Source organism: Dicentrarchus labrax, unplaced genomic scaffold (genome assembly GCF_905237075.1).
Source record: "Dicentrarchus labrax unplaced genomic scaffold, dlabrax2021, whole genome shotgun sequence".
Classification (NCBI taxonomy): Eukaryota; Metazoa; Chordata; class Actinopteri; family Moronidae; genus Dicentrarchus; species Dicentrarchus labrax.
Genome location: NW_026136721.1, coordinates 33,898,374 through 33,916,422, shown reverse-complemented (window position 1 = coordinate 33,916,422; position 18,049 = coordinate 33,898,374). Strand labels below are relative to the sequence as shown.

Genomic DNA, 18,049 nt, shown 5'->3' with positions numbered 1-18,049 from the left:
CTCATTGATAAATTCTTGTGAACGTGTACTAATGTTTCAAGTTCACAATATAAAACAGTCTCAGACCGCAAATTCGGACCTCCATGGATCAGTTTATTGCGAGCCAAGGTGGAATGAACTCACCTGGGAAAAAGCAACACTCAGACAATCACAACATTTTACAGTCACATTAAGGAACAGTAATTGAAGCAAAGTGAGTAAACAGGTGGAGACAATGCTACAAGATAAAATTTTCAGACCAGCATGGACAGTTCAGTTCCTGTTACAGCCCTACAGCTTGTGGAATAATGCACTTCATGGCAAAAAAATAGTTTCTTACTTTGGATTGATAAAATCAGAAATGCCTGTGTGGAATTGTAACTTCAAGGTATTGTGTAGCATAGATGTAATACCTTTTAGGCTTTCTGTTAATAATATGTGCAATATGTTAATATTTTTTTAATGAAGCTCTTGTTTTTTTCTAGTTTTGAACGTGCACTCGAAAAATGTTTCACAAAGAAAGTCAATAATCGGATTCTATGTACTTGTGTGATGTTGCTGTGTCTTTGGATTTAAAATAGTTTATCCATGTGTGACATTTTCATTTCAAAAATGGTTTGGTTTAAAAGCCTCACACAGTGCTCGGTCAAGTGATCACACTCCTCTGGAATAGCACCATTCAAAACCAAAACTTCAATGAGGCATAGGAAGACAATGTCATACAGTATGAATTCCAAATCCTATCCCTAGTAATGTTACAATCAAACAGTTTCCAGAAGGAGACGGGGGTCAGGGGAAACAGTGGCAGACTCTTTAAGTTCTTGTTCTGACATGTTTCTTCTTAAACAGCTGACATTCTTTTATTCATGTGAACAGTTTAAAGTAACATTTTTCTAACCATGAATGATATTAAATAATAATAAGACTGGACTTGATTAGATATGAGTGGATATGAGACAGTAATAAGATTGGATTTGAAAGCATGCAAAGCACGTCTCTGATAAACATAATTAACCAGTGTTGCAATGACAGTAAGTACATTTAAAATAATTCACCATAGGTCACCATGTTATTGCCAGGTTGTGGTGGCTTTAACATTCAACATTAGCATGTATGTAATATGTAATCGCAAACTGTTACTGAATATTACTTATATACTGACACAAATATTATATGATGATGTGAAAAAACTGACATTAACAGTCATTTCAAATTGAGAATGAAGACCTGCAATGTGATTGTAGCCTTAAAGGAATAGTTCAACATTTTGGGAATTACCAGGTGAGCTACCTGGGCGCCCCGACAACTCTTATGTTTATACAGTAAAAATGAAGCTTCCAACAGCAGCTACTTGGCTTAGCCTAGCTCAGCTTAGCTCAGAGTCTGGAAACAGTAGCTGGACTTTGTGACCTTTGAGCGCTGGTTCCCCTGTTTCCACTCTTTGTGCTAAGCTAAGTGGCTGCTGGTGGTAGCCTATTTAATGTAAAGACAGGAGAGTGGTCTCATTCTTCTCATCTAAGTCTCAGCAAGAAAGCAATATAGAATAAAATAGGAAGAATATTTCCCAACTATCAAACGATTACTTTGATTCATGGTATTCTACTTAAAAGACAGGCTTACAATGCAGTGTTCACAAAAACTCACCCACATAAAAGAAAATGACCTCAAACAGCATCAATAACATGTCAGAGATGACCAAAGAAAATCATTTGCTACAGTATGGCCTTTAATTAGTCTAAATCTGATGCTGAGGTCACTTTTGCAGGTTTCCCATGGCAGTGAGGTTGATGAAGAAAAGTCTTTTGCTGTGGATATTCAAGTAGTCGCAGGTACTAAATATTCAGCCTGTCACTGTAGGGAGTTAAATAAAAAAGCCACCCTCTGATACTTAAACAATGTACAAAAAATTGTAATTTTTAGTACAAAGTAAACAATGTTAAAAACACAAACCGGGGTGAATACTTTTTTTCAGACCATAAAAGAACAGATAGTTTTCACATGTTTCTATCCATATCTTTGCTCAGAAAATGTGCACTGAATTCTTTCTCACTGCAGCGATTTAACAATGTCAGAGTAAGAAAAGCACAGGTGAAAATAAAAGAAATGAATGATGGCTGGATATTGCATGTAGCTGTCATGTAGTCTCAGTGTCCTGATGTTGTGCATGCTGGCTCACTGTCACACTGTCATGGCTTACTGGAGAACTTGAACAGAACAGAGCCATTGCTAATGTTATTACTAACACCTGTGCTTTTCCTACAATGACAAGCCCTAATGTTTGCTGTGAAAAATGCATATATGCTTTACAGCTCAGCCTGAGCTGACAGTGATCCAAAAGGGTATTTACATTTTTTGAAAAATGATTAAAAAGAGAGAGAGAGAGACACTTACAGGAGGAGAGACTATGCAAAAAGATATGTATGGAAAAAGAAAAGGGTTTGATTCCTGACTGTGATTCCTGATATTGTTGCTCCTACACCAGCAACTTCTACCAACCAACAGCCCTTTCCTGCAGTATTTAAATGTAGGGTCCTGGATGAGGAGTGGGGGGCAAGGTTAGGTTGGGTGTCCGTTGCCTCCCTCATTGGGACAGATGAGCAGCGTGGAGTCCAGGTCCAGGCGGAAGGCTGGGTACAGCGGCTGAGAGAACGGGCAACGAAAGGTGTGCAGGAGCACCACTGTGTCCGACACGCTGTAGAAGGACAGCGCTCCTTTCTGGCGCTCCAGGAACACACCGATTCTGGGGCAGGGCGGTGCAGCCACCGTGGTCTTGCGGTTGTCATGCCATGCAGCATATCCAGCGTGTGTACACCTCAGCCGCCAAGAGTTCTCGTTGCGCCCCAGCAGGCAGGGCTTTCCGCCACCTTTGCGTCCGATACCTCGGTAGGTGACACCGATGTCGACCCATCCCCCGCCCCTCCACTCCACCTCCCAGTAGCTGGCTCCTCCAAACTGGCCCTCCCTGCACAGGACCTGGGCCACTGAATCAAAGCGCTGTGGGTGAGGGGGGTAGGATTGGGGCTCCTCGCCACAGTGAGCACCCTGGGGCCCCTCCAGGAGAACCAGGGTTGGGTGTGCTGTATCAGGGTCCAAGGATAGACGACATGAAACTGGAGGGAAGGTGACAGAGAACAAAGAAATGATTTGAAGAGTTGAGTGGGACACAGACTGACCAACAGATGTTAATTACCCCGTCCAGGCTTTCAGCTAACGTTTTGGCACAGGGGGGATAAACGACACATACGGCCTTAATCCGCCTCTGACCAAATGAATCATTAATGCCTAACATGGTAATGGTACGCTGTCATCCGGCCAGCTGACTTGTTTCTGTCGGGACACGAGACAGGTCTTAATGACAGACATGGATGTCATAAATACAGTATGATTGCCATCAATCATTGATGAGGACCCAGAAAGGGCTCTCACATTTCCGAACATCTTCCTTTTAACTGGTGAACTAGAAGCATGGATATAAGAAAGAGAAAACGATGGAACAGGAGGAGGAAGAGAAGACGAGAGCAAAATGGGGAATGACATGCAGGATGGTCATACTGAATGGGTGCACCAGAGAGTGAGAGAGTAAAGGAAGGAGAAAGAAAAAGATTAAAGAAGAGATGGAGAGAGTTTGAGAAGTAGTGGGAATACTTACACCTGAGGAAAACTGCCCTCATCCTCTGATCGGCCGGCTGCAGAGACAAAGAGGACAGGGGGAACGACACCGGCACTGCTGATAAGGGACACATGAGAAAAAGACACAGAGAAACTGGTTTTTAATACTTTTGTCCATATTATGGAAATAAATGGAATGGAATAAATGAACGGAAACTGAACTGAATAGGAGTGAGAGAGAGAGGCATACAGGGAGAAACATAAACCAAAGACAAGAAGTCAAATAAAAAGCGGGAGAAAGAAAAGAGAGCACGAGTGAGACAGAAATGAAGGAAAATATGTACAAAACATGTATGATTGGTAAAACAGGAAGGAACAAGCACAGTTACACCCAGAGGACCCAGGAGAGAGAAAGTAAAGTAAATAATGATTCCATAACTCCAGTCCGATAATGATACCTTGTTATCAAACACACCTAATAAAGCCTTTGTGCATGTAGCCTAAGTACCAAATACTAAAGTCACTACGTGTAGAATTGTAATGTAACATCTTTTAAATTATTTCAGTGGCATAAAGTTTGTGAAAAAATAAGAAAGTCTTAAAAGTTAAAACTGGTTCATGTGTCACTTTTAGCTCATTTGTCTCACATTCTTGAAAATCCTACACATAGTGGCTTTATTGTTAAAGGAATAGTTTGGAATTTTAGGAAATATGCTTATTTGCTGTCTCGTTGAGAATTAAAAGTGAGATGCTGGTTCTAGAAGTCTTTTTTCCCATTCTGTATTCCCAATTCAATTTTTCTTTAAACAATATCCTCAATGTTACCGAACACAGAGACACAGACACATGATCTCACAATCCTACATGTTACCTTACGGCTGCCAGTTTTACATTTTTCAACCCAGATTTTGGCATGGCGGATGGGTCTAAACTGTACAATACCCATGAGCCTCGGCTGTCGTAGAGAAGAAGCCGGTCGGGATGTAAATCAGAGTGGTAGTGAATTCAAAACACAGTCTCGAACAAAACACAGTGCTATAGTTGCAGAATCAGCCCACAATCGACCCAGAATGTATGTCACGTCACATAATTTAAAATGCACCATGGGAGTTGTAGTTAAAGTCTACCTCTTGAGGTTTTTTGAATACAAGTTGTCCCTTTGGTTTTTTTTATTAAAGAATTTTCGAACAAAAAGAGTTTCCAAGAGCTCCAACTGTCATGTAACAAAAAAAAAAACGAAAAAATGAATGGGATATCTACTTCCAGAATTAGGTGTGCCCAAAATAGCTCTTTGCACTTTACAACTCTATACTGCTTTAATAACCCCCCCCCTTCACATTGACAGGTAACAGCTAGCTTAGCTTAGCATTAGGCACCGGCTTCATATTGAACAGGTGGTATAAATCGCCTCATCTACCTCTCTGCAAGAAAGCTAATAAGTGTGTTTCACAAAATTCCAAACTATTCCTTTAAAGTTGATACGTTTGGCTGGCTAGTTAGCACCCTAACAAATACGAAACCAGCTGTTTGTAAGATAAAGGGTCAGTTCACCCGAAATTACCAGAAATGCCCACATTTATCCACTTACCCCCATGTTGCCCTGCAGATAGTGTTGGTTGTATTTGTTGTGGTTTGGAGTTCTCCGCACTGAGATTTCTGCCACCTCCCCAATACAGTGGATATGAATGGTATTTGATATATTTTTGAAAAACTGAACAATACCAATAATAACAAAAAAAGAACACAAATGTCCCAATTAGTCAGGAAAATCCACGGACGTAGCTGTGGACAATTTTCACCGAGAGCTATTTTCTACCAAGTTATGACATAACCAGGACAAAGCTTTTGGAAAGATGTCGCTTTGTACTTTAATATAATATTGGCCAAAGTGGGGACACAGAAATGTTCATTTATCTCACGGTTATATGACCAGCAGCTACTGTGGCTGTCATTGAAACACTTCCAAAAAAACAAAGTCATTCAAACAAATTGCACTGAATTTGATTGCTTCCAATTAAACTAAAGTGAACTGATTAGAACGGAGCAGAGCTTGGATATGAGCCAGAGTGTGTTGTATCAGACATCGTCCTGTCCTCTTCAGCATAAATAATTAACACGTCCACTGTCCCTCGCAGTGTTAAATGTCATGTCAAAACCTGCAGCCTGCTAAAAATGGGTCACCTCAGACCTGACACTGTCACAGAGGGTGTGTGTGTGTGTGCTTTTGTGTATCATGTTTCCTATGCTTACCTTTTACACACTCTCCACCTGACACGTAGTTCTCATTAACTGGAAGAGAAATGCAATCATAGTATGAAACTTTATCTATGCTGAACCGTTGCAATATGTAAATGGAATATTCTCAAACTGTTAAAGGAGCGAGTGTCTGCATGTTTTGAGTATTTGGTACATCTATTAGTATTCAGTGTATCACATCATCCTTCCTTTAGGTCATCTGCTCTACCTGCACGGCTTATCTTGTCCACTTCCTCCCTGCAGACCTCCTCCATGCGGCTACGGAGGTGACACAGTGCTCTCCTGGCGCCACTGAAAGCCTCTGTGGGCAGGCTGAAGACTCTGGAGTGCCGACCGGTGGTGAGAGGGATGCATAGCAGAGGAGCCGCCTGGATCAATAAAGAGAGAGAGTGGAAAATGCAGCCTGGCACAGCATCCTCCCTCCCCCCTCCCTCCCTCCCTCCCTTCGTTAATTCCTTGTACAATTGAATTTGAAAATAGCACTTAAGCATGTGCTGTCTTTTTCCACTGGTCACTGCTGACTCATTCAACCTTCTCTTTCATTCTTCCTCCTCCTCCATCATTCATCTACAGACTAATTTCTCAGGGCACTTCCTAGTATGCACTCTAGTGAGTTCCTATAGTCTCCAGGATACATTAGATGTAATGGGTGAATACAATTGCAAGAATTGCTAATGTGCAGCGGGGAAAGAAGTAAAATCCCAATACTGCAAATAAAACTCCATTACTGAAGTAAAAGTACTATAGTATCTGTTTTTATTTTTATTTTTTTCAAATCTTGAAATATTGAATCAGTCTAATTAGTACTACTTACTAGTTTAATCTTTAACAAAGCCTTTTGAGATTTTATAAGCTTAGAATTTTTTACTTTTTTATGTTAAATCTTAATTTGAGAACAAACTAGCGACTGTATCTGTCAGACACATGTAGCAAAGTAGAAACGACAATATTTCTCTCAGAGTAGAAGTAAAGTACCTCAAAATTATACTCGAGTATAGTACTTGAGGAAATGTACTTAACTACTTTCCACAACTGCTGATGAGTTCCTTATCTCTGAGGGAGCAAACCTCTCATCTATCTCGGCTGTGGGTCTGTATCCTTTACATCCTCCCTCTTTCTCCCCCTCACCTGTAAGAAGTGGGCGTTGTCCTCAGTTTGCAGGAGCCGGCTGATCTCCTCATCTCTCCTCCTCAGCTCCTCCAGGTCTTTCTCCAGCATCTCTATGTCCCGCTCGGCCCTCCCAACCACCGCTCGCTCCTTCGCCTCCAGTCTCGCTCGAACCTGCGCCACACAAATAGATGTTGTAATGTCATGTGCCTTACAGTTCCACGAGCATAGCGTGGATGTAAACCATTCTGATCTATAGAAACGATTCACAAGACTGTAAAGATTGTGCAGAGTTACACATAGCTGTTATTTTTTGATTTAGGGGTGGACTTAGATGCAGATTGCTCTGTATTACCGGTCTGGCTCTGACTTTGTGCCACTGAGTTTATTAAATAATGCTTTTACTTTTTGGGACGATAAGGAAAAGGTCTTTAACTAGGTTATAAAAATATAAAATCAGACAAATCAAGAGCAGAAATGTGTCTCCTTTATTGTTCTTTCTGAGCAGCTGAACCTCAGATTTTCTGTTATCTTGCGTATTGGACAGACTTGATCAACTCAAGTTCATTTAAAAAAGAAATAATAGTGATAATTTTGCTGCATTGTTAGCATTTAACAACCACTGTGCTGCAATTAATACTTATTGACAACTATTTTGACTTCTATTGCTTCTAAGGCTACTTCAGCTACTCTTAGTTGGTCACTTAGTACCAGTACTAACTGGTACTTGTTCTACTACTGTACTGGTTTCTAAGGGAATCGCAGCTATTTACACTATCACTCCAATATCTATAACTATTAGTAACATTACAGCGGATACTTCCAGTCGCTGCTCCTCACCTCAGCCTTGGTTTTCTCCAGGCGGAGTGCCATGTCTGCAAATAGAGCTTCACTGTCCTCTAAAACAGCCGACGCTGACACCTGAAACACACACACAGACAGAACACAAGAGTAGTTAAGAGTAGAAGAAAGTAAATACTTAAAGACACCATGAACCAGAGATTTCAAACTTCTAGGAAACTCTCACTTTCTAAGAAACGGCAACCTCAACTGCTTAAGTACATGTGAAAAACCCCCAATAAAGTAAAACATTTTTCTAGCCCTTGAATCAACTGATATTTCTCAACCATATCTCATGAATGATTTCTCATTGTCTTACAGTTTATGCTGATGTGTTATGTCCCGTTTCAACGTCCTCCAAGAAGAATATCAGATAATTAAATGAGTAAAGTTTTCATTTCAACTTTAACATGCCAATTTGTGTTTTAACTCCCATCATAAAACATATATTGTCTTAAAAGCCTGTTTCCAAAACTTTTCATGAGCTAAAGAAATCAGGCCCGTTTTTGAGTTTTATGAGTTTTAATATAGTTTATCAGGCTTAAGAGCCAGGAGAATTTGTCTCACCCCTTAAAGGAATACTTATTTTGTAGTTTAAAAACACAACAGCAATATTTTTTCGCTGACCGCTGCCAGATTTCATTATTAACCCTCAGAAAAGGCATTTAAAACTCTATAGAAAAAATACAGCATCTGATACAAGGCCAATTTCAGTCTGATGTTTTAGTGCACTAATACAGCGGTTTTCCAAGAAGCCAGCGCCGCCACAAGCTGGATGGATGCAGATGATGCTCGGGGGAGGAAGAAGAAACAGCCTTCCTGGAAGACCGAAGGAGTGGCACAGAAACTTAAATGAGCTTTTGCGGTGGAAACTGATACAACAGTTCCTGTGAGTGTTTGTGTGCATGAGGGAGATAGAGAGAGGCGAGTGTGTGAGGTTGTGTGTGTCAGGTCAAGTCAAGTCTATTTATGTAATGTCTTATCTCATGTGCTTTACATAGCATACCATACTGCACTGCTGGGTATACTGCATCATACGACATCATCCTAGTCCAGTTTGAGTCCGTCAGTCCAGAACTTTACAGTGAAGTAGGAAACATCTTGTGTCCAGCAGGAAAACAATTAGCATATTTCTAGATTCTGTAATGTTTAATGAGGTAGAAAGAGTAGATGCCTTTTTAAGGATATTAATGTGTAACTTTAACTTCAATCAACTTAGCGTATAATAACTTCATAATTATAAGAACTGGTTTCAAATGCCCAAATGAATCAAAAGAGATCACTAGTGATATTTTTAAATGTAGATAGTTTATCTGTGGATAAGGAGTGCTTGATGTAATGCACCAGAGCGGGGACTCTAAATACGGACCCCTGATTTTGCATCTATGTTTAAATCCTTTAACAGAATGCCTTCATAACATTACAGATTGGATGTGTAACTACTTTTTGAAATTAAATGAGGGGTTATTGATGCTGATTCTAAAAGACACAAAATTCTAAGCAGACTCAGTATGAGACAAAAGTCATCAGTGTCCTCATAGACAATGATTTAAACCTAAGCGTTGACTGCATCAATAAGAATGCATTAAAAAAAAAAAAACATGGTTTACTGTCTCCTTCAGAATTGATTTCCAAATGTTATTGCCAGTTTATGAGGCTCTGAAATGGTTTAGCACCTCCATACTCAGCCATCTGTCTCTCCCTCTATACTCCTAACCGCTGCATTAGCTCATCAAACACTGCATCATTAAATGTATCAGCGGTTAAAGACAATGGAGAGGGTGGCTTCTCTTACTATTGGCCAAAACTGTGGAATCACCTGTCTATAAATATCCACCATGCAACTTCTGTTCATTCCTTGAAGAAACATAAGACTCTTTAATCTTGTTTTTATTGAAATGTACGGATATGTAATTTATTTGTTTAAATGTGAAACACTTTGAGCTACGTTGTATGTATGAAAGGTGCTATATAACAAACAATGACAGAGGCATGTTTACTGCTTCTTTAATTAAGATGAATGTACCAGGTATATTCCAGGTATTTTAACACTCGGGAATAATTAGTTCTTGGAAGCTTCCAGACCGATGGTAACAGGGAGTATGCCTTTATGTAATAGTTAGATTAGCAAGGAAGAAGAAGAGTGGTCTTTGTGTGTGTGTGTGTGTGTGTGTGCGTGTATCACCTTGAGGGACTCCAAGCTTTGCTGAAACTCCTCCAACTCTCTCTCTCCGCTCTGTGTCCTCCCCTGAATCATCCTCAGACACTCCCGAAGCTGAAGCTGACAGACACACAGACAATTATTAGGCAGTGAGACAGAGAGAGAGAGACAGTCAGGTGTTTTCACTACAATCCCCTACACTGAACACCTTTAAACGCGGGATAAAAACCTTTCTTCTCACTACAGTTTGAGTCCAACATTTGTATATTTTGCACTGATTCTTTGTATAATTGCACAAAACTCAAAATACACCGTTTGTTCAACCACAAAACCCTTCTGTTCTCTTGTGATTGTACCTGATAATAATAACAACAATAATAATTGTGTAATACAGTATTCCATGAAACTGTGATATTTGTTTCAAACCCATTAGGTGAAAGCTGTGGTGGTTCAGTTATGCAATATAGGTGTTTTATCTATTAAGGTATCTATTGTGGTTCATATTAGCACAATAAGCACATATTAAAAAAATACTGCTGTGATTATTGTTTGTTATTTATTTCATCAACTACTTCTGTTTACTTCTCTTGCCTTTTGACACTTTACTGGACAAACCTCAACCCGAAAAAAGGCTGTAAGACACAATACTATATGAGTCTAACCCTTTTTGTGAGATCACCTCAGCCTATTTCTGCTGTAAGTGGCCTGACAGAGCGATGCACTCGAGATTTAATCACCACCTTTAAGACAACAAGGTCCCTCCTGTCTTCTGGCCTGTCAAGGTGCAATTACACCTCCTCCAGTAGATCTTCTTCAAACCAAACGATAATGGCTAAGTTGACTTTATGGCTTGTTTGCTGTTATGCCCGTTTGCTATATGTGAACTATAGGGCTAAAAACCGGATCAGAAGCTCATCATCAGCTGGAGCAAAATGTTGTGGGAATCAGAAAAAAATCTGAAACTGAAGTTCAGCACGATGCACTTTACTTTGTCTGGTTTGAAACATATGAAGAACAAGCTGTATATGAGTCGGCCCAGACTGCATTCATACCTGTTTGATCCACAATTAACAACCCCTCTATTCTTACACCGATAGCTGGAAGCTTTATGTTTCAGGTCATTTCTGGCTGATTATTCATATTCAGTTTGTTTTTCCTTTTTTAGGAAGAGGGAGAAACTGTTCATGTGTAGGCAGACATGTGGTTTGACATGATGCAGGCTGTAATCTATTAAATTCAATTAGATTACATTTATTGGTCATGTCTGTTTTTTTTTTTTAAGGAATTTAGTTTGGGTTGACTCACATGGATCAACAATCACAATCCAGTGATCCACTAGAAGATCTAGATGTCAGACATGTTGATCAGAGATTTTGCCATTTGAGATTTTTAGAGATTCTTCCAATTATAAAGAGTTTGGGAACCTTTTCCTCTATATGGACTTTAAGAGACCTGAGGGTCAGATTTTGGAGCCTCCCTCCAGTATAGAGACTTTGGGAACCAATAGTAGCCTCTCAGTCCTACATTTGTAGTAAATAATGAAACCTGAGTTGGGTGTCTTTACCTGTCTCCTGGCTCTCTGGGCGTCCACATTGTGCACTTCCTCCTGGTCTGCCTCGCACAGCAGGCAGTCCCCGCTCCACTCGACCGCGGCCTCCGCCTCCGAGCCGCCCCCCGCGGGCTCCAGACCCAGGCGGTGCTGTGCGCACAGCCGCTCCGCCAGACACTCCACCGCGGCCACCAGCTTGTGCCGCCGCAGCGTGCCAACATCCCGGTGCGGCAGGACGTGGAGCTCGCAGAAGGACGCCAGGCAAACCAGGCACGACTTAACCGCCCTCAGCTTGCTCTCCGCGGGGCAGAAGTCGCACGGCACGTCCCCGAGTCCCCCCAGGTAAAGCTCCGGCGCCGTGATCATTTCGCTCAGCTTGAGCTTGTCGACGACCTCGGCGAGCACCGTGTTCCTCCGCAGCACCGGCCGAGGGCTGAACGTCTCCCGGCACTGGGGGCAGCTGAACTGGCCCGATTCCGCCTGGTCCCAGTAGTTGTTGATGCACGACATGCAGTAGGTGTGTCCGCAGGGGGTGGACACCGGGTCCTTCAGGATGTCCAGGCAGACCGGACACCTGAACTGGCTCTCCGTCACCGAGATATTCGCCTGGGCCATCTCTGCGGCGGGAACTGCTCGGTCCTCGGGTGTCTCTCTGATCCGCCTGTTGACTCCGGTGTTGTTGATGAAGAAGCTTTTCCTGACTCCCGTTGTGTTGTTGTGAAGGGGAGGGGTCAAGATACAGGAATAGCCCTTCCGCAGTGTCATCCATCCCATCGTCTGAGAAACGAGTTTTCCACCCTCAGCTGTGTCTCACAGGCAACGACAGAAATTAAAGGTTCAGTTCACTTAAATCAGAAAAACGTATTATCTCACAACCGTGCAGATATAGTTTGGGGTTTATTTGTCCAGGTTTACCAAGAGATGCTGCACATGTCTGTCCAAGACATTTCTGCCTCTGCCCCCAGTACAATGGTCATTTATGACATTTAAAAAAATAAAAGAATAACAACAATATGACATAATAAGGCTTAATTTGACCTCAGTCCTTTTTTATTTTGGTATATACAAACATATATTAACCAATTTAATAAAAACGACGATGACAGTATTAAAGGAGAGAGAATTTAATTGTGAAATCCCTCTTTTTTTTTAAATTCAAATTTATTCATTTATTCATTTTATTCCTGTATCCTATGGCAGAAGAAGCTACACTGTCTTCTGAAAATGAAAACATTTCACATTGTCATCATTTGTGACATGTATATTATATGACACTTGTGGAAAGCGATAAAATATCCCTACTTTTTGTTAGTTTCTGAAACTTTTAGTTTCAGTTGGGACTGCATGTGGAAAAGAACTATCAGTTCGACTTCTTTTCTTTAAGTGTATTTATTATATTGTAAGATGTTGGTATTACTTTGCCCCACCAAATTAAGGTTGATTATATATTATATATATATACAGTGGGTACGGAAAGTATTCAGACCCCTTTAAAATGTTCACTCTTTGTTTCATTGCAGCCATTTGCTAAAATCAAAAAAGTTCATTTTATTTCTCATTAATGTACACTCAGCACCCCATCTTGACAGAAAAAAACAGAAATGTAGAAATTTCTGCAAATTTATTAAAAAAGAAAAACTGAAATATCACATAGTCATAAGTATTCAGACCCTTTGCTGTGACACTCATATTTAACTCACATGCTGTCCATTTCTTCTGATCCTCCTTGAGATGGTCCTGCTCCTTCATTGGAGTCTAGCTGTGTTTAATTAAACTGATTGGACTTGATTAGGAAAGGCACACACCTGTCTATATAAGACCTTACAGCTCACAGTGCATGTCAGAGCAAATGAGAATCATGAGGTCGAAGGAACTGCCCGAGGAGCTCAGAGACAGAATTGTGGCAAGGCACAGATCTGGCCAAGGTTACAAAAGAATTTCTGCAGCACTCAAGGTTCCTAAGAGCACAGTGGCCTCCATAATCCTTAAATGGAAGAAGTTTGGGACGACCAGAACTCTTCCTAGACCTGGCCGTCCAGCCAAACTGAGCAATCGTGGGAGAAGAGCCTTGGTGAGAGAGGTAAAGAAGAACCCAAAGATCACTGTGGCTAAGCTCCAGAGATGCAGTAGGGAGATGGGAGAAAGTTCCACAAAGTCAACTATCACTGCAGCCCTGCACCAGTCGGGGCTTTCTGGCAGAGTGGCCCGATGGAAGCCTCTCCTCAGTGCAAGACATATGAAAGCCTGCATAGAGTTTGCCAAAAAACACATGAAGGACTCCCAGACTATGAGAAATAAGATTCTCTGGTCTGATGAGACCAAGATTGAACTTTTGGGCGTTAATTTAGGGTGTGTGGAGAAAACCAGGCACTGCTCATCACCTGCCCAATACAATCCCAACAGTGAAACATGGTGGTGGCAGCATCAGGCTATGGGGATGTTTTTCAGCTGTAGGGACAGGACGACTGGTTGCAATTGAAGGAAAGATGAATGCGGCCAAGTACAGAGATATCCTGGAAAAAAATCTCTTCCAGAGTGCTCAGGACCTCAGACTGGGCCGAAGGTTCACCTTCCAACAAGACAATAACCCTAAGCACACAGCTAAAATAACAAAGGAGTGGCTTTGGAACAACTCTGTGACCATTCTTGACTGGCCCAGCCAGAGCCCTGACCTAAACCCAATTGAGCATCTCTGGAGAGATCTGAAAATGGCTGTCCACCAACGTTCACCATCCAACCTGACAGAACTGGAGAGGATCTGCAAGGAAGAATGGCAGAGGATCCCCAAATCCAGGAGTGAAAAACTTGTTGCATCATTCCCAAGAAGACTCATGGCTGTAGTAGCTCAAAAGGGTGCTTCTACTCAATACTGAGCAAAGGGTCTGAATACTTATGACCATGTGATATTTCAGTTTTTCTTTTTTAATAAATTTGCAAAAATTTCTACATTTCTGTTTTTTTCTGTCAAGATGGGGTGCTGAGTGTACATTAATGAGAAATAAAATGAACTTTTTTGATTTTAGCAAATGGCTGCAATGAAACAAAGAGTGAAAAATTTAAAGGGGTCTGAATACTTTCCGTACCCACTGTATATTATAGGTTGACACAATCTCTGACTTTTGTATTTTATAAAGATCTTTTTTTATATTGATGGTAGTTACTTCTTTCATTTCACTTCTTTCCTTTACATGAATGTTTAAATAGACGTCTTAAATCTACAGTTTTATCACATGCACCTGATTACAGAGGATTATTTATATTTATATAAAAGCAACATTGAATTGCTTTGAAAATGACACCCTCACACAGAGAGCAGAAATCTTGTGATCTGATTAGAAAACAGAGAAAGAGCTACTACAACCTTTCACTGTAATCCCAATGCAATGTATCTATTCAAAATATTTTAATTACTCAAACACGACAGCAACAGTGACTTTATTTAGTCATGGTTAACAAAGAGACAGAGTCATACTGAAATGAGTAACATCGAAAACGAAAAGCTGTATAATTGGTGGTTATATACCTCACAGCCACTTAATGGAGATAATTGAATGGTGCATCATTGCCTAAATTTGATCTTGTGATCTTTGACTTATGGGTGCTGTTTGTGAATGTGGTCACATGGACCCCTAGTGGCAACATGCTGCAGTTCATCGATGCATTTGGGGACTCAAGTCCTACTTGCCAGCATGAGAAGAGCTGTATTGACTGGATCACTGAGCACTGAGGGCTGCGCATGCAAATCAGTGATATTGTTCATCACTCCAAGGGTACAGCAAAAGGTTTACTTCATTCGTTGACGCTTTTCAATTTTAAATGAGACCCTTTTCCTGCAGCATCAGTTATAAAGATTACTGCATGTGCACAGCATTTGGGTAATTTTCCCTGCAACAGTAAGGTATATCGTATCGTAACGTATTGTATCTTATACAAATGCAGATTTTTGATGTCTCATCAGCCTGATCATCACTTTCCTTAAATATATCCTTCAATACTTGAATATATTTCATACACAGTATTCTTTTTTCTTCAAATCAAAGACTAAGCCGGCTGTTCATAGAAAGTTGAAAGCCTTAAAGCTGTTCCAGCACTCATACAGTCTGACATTGCAGAATTGAGAGTTGAGAGAAACTGAGAGTTTGCAAGAGTGTATGCCGCCCTCTGCTGAGCATTTCCTATTGCACAAGTCAGACCTGTCGCTGCTATAAAGAGTACAGTAAAGGCTCCACAGTGTCTTTCAAATTAGGGTTAGTTATATTAAACCCTTATGCATGGACACCATTCAGTCATATCCAGATAACAGCTGCCCATTTTAATACATTTCTACCTTAAACATTTTTATTCTGAACCAAAATTCCCATGAAATCTCTGTAATTAAATCCATAAACATGGTGATTTTACTATCATATGTACATATTTTATGATTCACAGCTGGATTCAGATTAGACATATGATACAGAAATGCTATCACCAGTAATTCCATGGACGAGTAATACATATTGAAATTTTCCAGGTGAGGGATTCACTTCCACTTCCTAATATTATTGGGATATTACAACATAAATTATTCTATAGGGTGGATTTCCCCTTAAAGCTATAAAGGGAGACCACAAATGTTACATATTTTATTTGGAGACAAAAATTGAGAGATGTGGGCACCTCAGACAGAGGAAGTGTAATGAAACTCATGTTGCATTATGGGAAGCTGTAGGCTCAGGCTTTTGGAGAGTAATATTATATATATCATATTATATATCCCTCTCAGGCATTTTTAGGAATTTTTTGTTAAATCTGCATTTTAGAGTGATACTAAAAATCCCCTCTCTTCTAAAAAAAAAGGTTGCAGACTGACTGCAGCCATGTGGAACGACCTCTTCAGTGTGTATTTTATATATGTGACCACCCGCCAAAAAATAGTGGCCTAATTTGTAACATTACTTATCAACGTTATGCGAGTTAAATGTTCTCTGATGTGTTCTGTCATTCAGTGAGGGCTCTGAGAATTGAATTTCAGTTCAGCAGGAGACTGAAGGTTAAGAGGGGGATTTTCAGGTACTTAAGCTATGCTCTGACTGAGCCATATCACACACACACACACACACACACACACACACACACACACACACACACACACACACACACACACACACACACACACACACAGGTCACTTTACCTGCCTGTGGAGTTAAGTGGTTTCCTCTGTGAGGTTTAGTTTGTCAGTGGGACCCTGGATTAGTGCTCCATGTCTCCTTAAATGGAGCACAGTAATAACACTTTTACAAATAGGATCCTCGATATTTTAGAAATTGACCTTCCTCACTCTTAAACATAGCTATTCAAATTTAAATTATGGTTATATCTGAGCTAGATGTCTTAAAGAAGTATCCTTTCAAGCTAATTTTGTCCAGTTTTAATGCAGACGTCAAATCAGTGTTTACTTGGGCTGTAAAGACTTAACTCCATTCTAGCAACACACTGTTTTTAAAAGTTTATGTTCAGTTCTGCTTATTAGACGGTGTTAAAATGTAGTGAAATCTCCTGCAGCCCTTGATCTTATGACTCCTTCACTTTCTCCAATCCCAGTTCTTGAGCGCAGTCCAAGTCTCTGTCTGACTCTGAGCTCAGAGCAGGCGGACAGACAAAGCCCTGAAAGGGGGTCTGGTCCCTCGACTCCCCTGGCCCTTTTGTTCAAAGTGGGGCTGTGATGTTCTTGCTGTTTTAGAAAGAGCCCTTTTCAGCTAGGCCGTAAGGCGATCCTGGGCCTTTCCTAGCCAGGGTGTGCCCCGGGCGTCTCTGGTTTACCCGCGGGACCAGGAGGGGTGGGGTGTTGTGGGCTGGTCCTCCCTGGGACAGGTAGTAGTGGAGAGGGTGGAGAAGAGGAGAGCAGCTGGTCAGTGGAAGAGGGAGAGAGAGAGCCAGAGAAAGGAGGGGAGGGATGGAGGGATGGATGTAAGGCGAGAACGCTGAGAAAGGACAAATAAACAAAGGTGGCGATGAGGGTCTGAGGTGAATTAATTGTATCAAGCTCTTTCTCCCTTTGGTGACAGTCTCCAGAGACAGCAGCACAGGGAACAGTAGACAGTGGATACAGCATTAGACTTCTAGAGCAGCTTAGAGAGACCTGTCGCTCAGCTGGACAACACTTACACTTCACGGCTCCTGTTAAGTCTAATGATTGCTGAGCTTTTCTTTAGATCTACTTTGAACAAATACATATGAATTCACACATTAAAAAACATACAGTGAGTAATAGTAAATGCAGCACAGGTAAAGAAGCCACACAACTCTGTGAGGCTGTATTTGGGCATGTTGTATGTTTATTATCAGCACATTACTTCAGTGTGTTTGCATGCTAAATCTGAGACTCAATCTGAGACTGACTGTCATTGGGTTTGCAAATACATAAACCAGTAGTATTGGATGAATTCAGATTTTGACCTCATGGTGGCGCTTGAAGAAAAGTCAGACTATCACCAAAGTCATTCAGATAAATCCTCTGGGAACCATGACTATCCGTACAAATAAGCCGCCATCCATTCAGATATTT

At 41.0% G+C, this 18,049-nt stretch overlaps 1 protein-coding gene across 5 annotated transcripts; it reads right to left on the bottom strand.

The window, feature by feature from the left end:
- Positions 1 to 72: 72 nt before the first annotated feature.
- On the bottom strand, positions 73 to 12,237 carry LOC127354499 (E3 ubiquitin/ISG15 ligase TRIM25). 5 transcript variants are annotated; one of them, XM_051384429.1, is made up of 9 exons: positions 11,517 to 12,237; positions 9,977 to 10,072; positions 7,792 to 7,872; positions 6,973 to 7,125; positions 6,053 to 6,212; positions 5,839 to 5,877; positions 5,177 to 5,299; positions 3,629 to 3,706; positions 73 to 3,089 (listed from the first exon to the last, which is right to left on the bottom strand). In XM_051384429.1, exons 1-9 carry the CDS (start codon positions 12,114 to 12,116, stop codon positions 2,536 to 2,538), a joined length of 1,884 nt encoding a protein of 627 aa, XP_051240389.1. In that variant the 5' UTR covers positions 12,117 to 12,237; the 3' UTR covers positions 73 to 2,535. The 5 variants fall into 5 exon arrangements, with proteins under 5 accessions (XP_051240389.1, XP_051240390.1, XP_051240391.1 ...); XM_051384430.1 differs by having other exon boundaries at positions 3,629 to 3,703; XM_051384431.1 differs by having other exon boundaries at positions 5,177 to 5,251.
- Positions 12,238 to 18,049: the final 5,812 nt, after the last annotated feature.

Excerpts from the sequence above, each read along its gene's own strand:
- LOC127354499 (XM_051384429.1), bottom strand. The coding sequence starts at position 12,116 with ATGGCCCAGGCGAATATCTCGGTGACGGAGAGCCAGTTCAGGTGTCCG. Across the intron at positions 6,213-6,972 it reads ACAACGCCCACTTCTTACAG|GCGGCTCCTCTGCTATGCAT; the intron begins GTGAGGGGGAGA and ends TTATTGATCCAG. Across the intron at positions 3,707-5,176 it reads ATCTGCAGGGCAACATGGGG|CAGTGCCGGTGTCGTTCCCC; the intron begins GTAAGTGGATAA and ends GTCCCTTATCAG.